Here is a 1802-nt window from a genome sequence, read left to right as displayed (position 1 = left end):
CGTAACCGGGGCCTCCGTTACCCACCCCTCCCCCTTTATAGCTACGGCGCATGCGCCGGGCACGCGCCCCTTCCTCTCCCTCTCCGCCTCCCGCTGCGCTCGCGCACGCGCAAACGGCGCCCTTCTTCCGACGGCCTTGCTTGAGGGCTGCCCTCCGCGCTCGCCTGACGGGAAAACGTGGCTTTCCCGCGATTGTAGGCTCAGAACGCGGAGCTCGCCCCAGAGAAGCAGTTTTTGGCAACTGCGGCGGCGTGACGGGCGGCGGACGGGTGCCGTGTCGAGGCGGCGCGGGAAGGGTCCTTCAGGCGATCTAGAAGGCAGCCTCCTGAGGACACTCCGAGGAGGCGGGGCCACGCGCGAACCAACGGTGGCCGCGTTGGGACCGCGCTCATCCGGCGCGAAAGCGTCCGCGGAGGCTCCCAGCGGGTCAGAGCAGCCTTTGCAGCCCAGCGCATCCCCCGGCCCGGCTGCGGGCGCTCGGCCGACGGGGGTATGTATGCCGCTTTAGCCGCTGGGCGTCTTCGGGCCGGAGGGGCTTGCCCGGCGTGGCCCCTCGGGTATCTTGGCGGGGGCGAGGGGCGACCCTCCCAGGAGGCACTCTGCGTATGCCCAGAGAGCCCTCGCCGCGCCAAACCGGGTCCTAAACGGTCGTTTGAATGGGCGAACTCGGGACTAACGGATCTCCTCTTTTTCCCTGCGACCCGCCAGAAAACCGGGTTCCGCCTGGACGGGAAGGGCGCCTGATGGAGAGGAAGGGCCGGCGCAGGTGAGAAGGGCCGGCTGCGCTCACCTGTGCGGCGGGGAGAGAGAGAGAGAGGCCTTTTGGGGGGGAGGGGGGGGGATAGAGGAATGTCTGCTTGTGGGAGGTCAGTGCTCGGGAAGGTATAACTTTTAAGGACTCTGTAAACGGCGGAATTGCAAATAAAAATGGGCTCGTGGGAAAGAGCAGCAGGGCAAGAAAGGCTGCCCCGGGCATGGCCTTAACAGCTACGGTATAGTATTTATAGTACAGCCTTTATTGCCACTGCACCCCACCTATACCACGAAATTGGCCTTAGCCTCTCTGGCGCAACCCAGGACAAAAAATACAAACAACGTAAACAGTATAAAGAATAGCCCCTAGGCAAGTAGTTTTGGGGGGGAAAAGGAAAAACTAGCCAAGGGTTTCCGCGTGTGCGTGGAGTGATGGTGGTTGTGTTTAAGAGTCTGACAGCCCAAGGATGATAGAAACCAGCTTTAAGCCTGTTTGTTGGGCTGCCTATGCTTCGATGTCTTCTGCCCGAAGTGCGAAGAGACGCTGACCAGGCTGTGAAAGAATCATCCCTTAGTCATACGGGCCGTCCTTGCTTACCGACCGCTCATTCTGTGACCGTTCAAAATTAACCCCGTGATGAAAAGAAGCGATTTGCAGTCAGTGGTTGAAGCGGCTGCATTGCAGCGCCCCCTCCTGGTGGTCTGAGCGCCGCTTCACAGCCGGCTTCTCACAATCAAGCGGCAGGACCTTGTGGTTGGGCTTCATTATTGGAATGCCGCCGGATGCAGTCACATGATGTTTCGCTTTATGACCACGTGGCTTAGTGACCCAATTGCAAGTCCAAATTGCAGTTGGTAAGTGAGGACGGCCTGTCCTGATTTCATTCAAAGGAAACGTTGAGGGACTAACAGCCTTTACATTTGGCTTCTCCTCCTATTTTGTCTGCCAAGCTCCCTCTGAATGCTCCACTGAATGTTGAATGTTGGGTTTTTGGAGAACTGTAGGGAATGCATTGTGTCTGTATAATAATTGCTTTTCTATTGACTGA

The 1802-nt window shown here is 58.5% G+C and overlaps 1 protein-coding gene across 3 annotated transcripts in view; it reads left to right on the top strand.

The window, feature by feature from the left end:
* The first annotated feature begins 390 nt into the window (after window positions 1–390).
* Window positions 391–1802, top strand: part of SFI1 (SFI1 centrin binding protein) — a 35854-nt gene continuing 34442 nt past the window's right edge. For all 3 annotated transcript variants that reach the window (XM_070950308.1, XM_070950307.1, XM_070950305.1), the window contains exons 1-2: window positions 391–490; window positions 709–766. In XM_070950308.1, the coding sequence (XP_070806409.1) occupies window positions 744–766 (23 nt within the window). In that variant the 5' untranslated portion in view covers window positions 391–490; window positions 709–743. The remainder of the gene's footprint in view (window positions 491–708; window positions 767–1802) is intronic.

Source organism: Pituophis catenifer, unplaced genomic scaffold (assembly GCF_029215685.1).
Source record: "Pituophis catenifer annectens isolate HBS135680 unplaced genomic scaffold, rPitCat1.0.hap2 SCAF_10, whole genome shotgun sequence".
Taxonomy (NCBI): domain Eukaryota; kingdom Metazoa; phylum Chordata; class Lepidosauria; order Squamata; family Colubridae; genus Pituophis; species Pituophis catenifer.
This window is presented reverse-complemented; position numbering and strand designations above follow the sequence as displayed.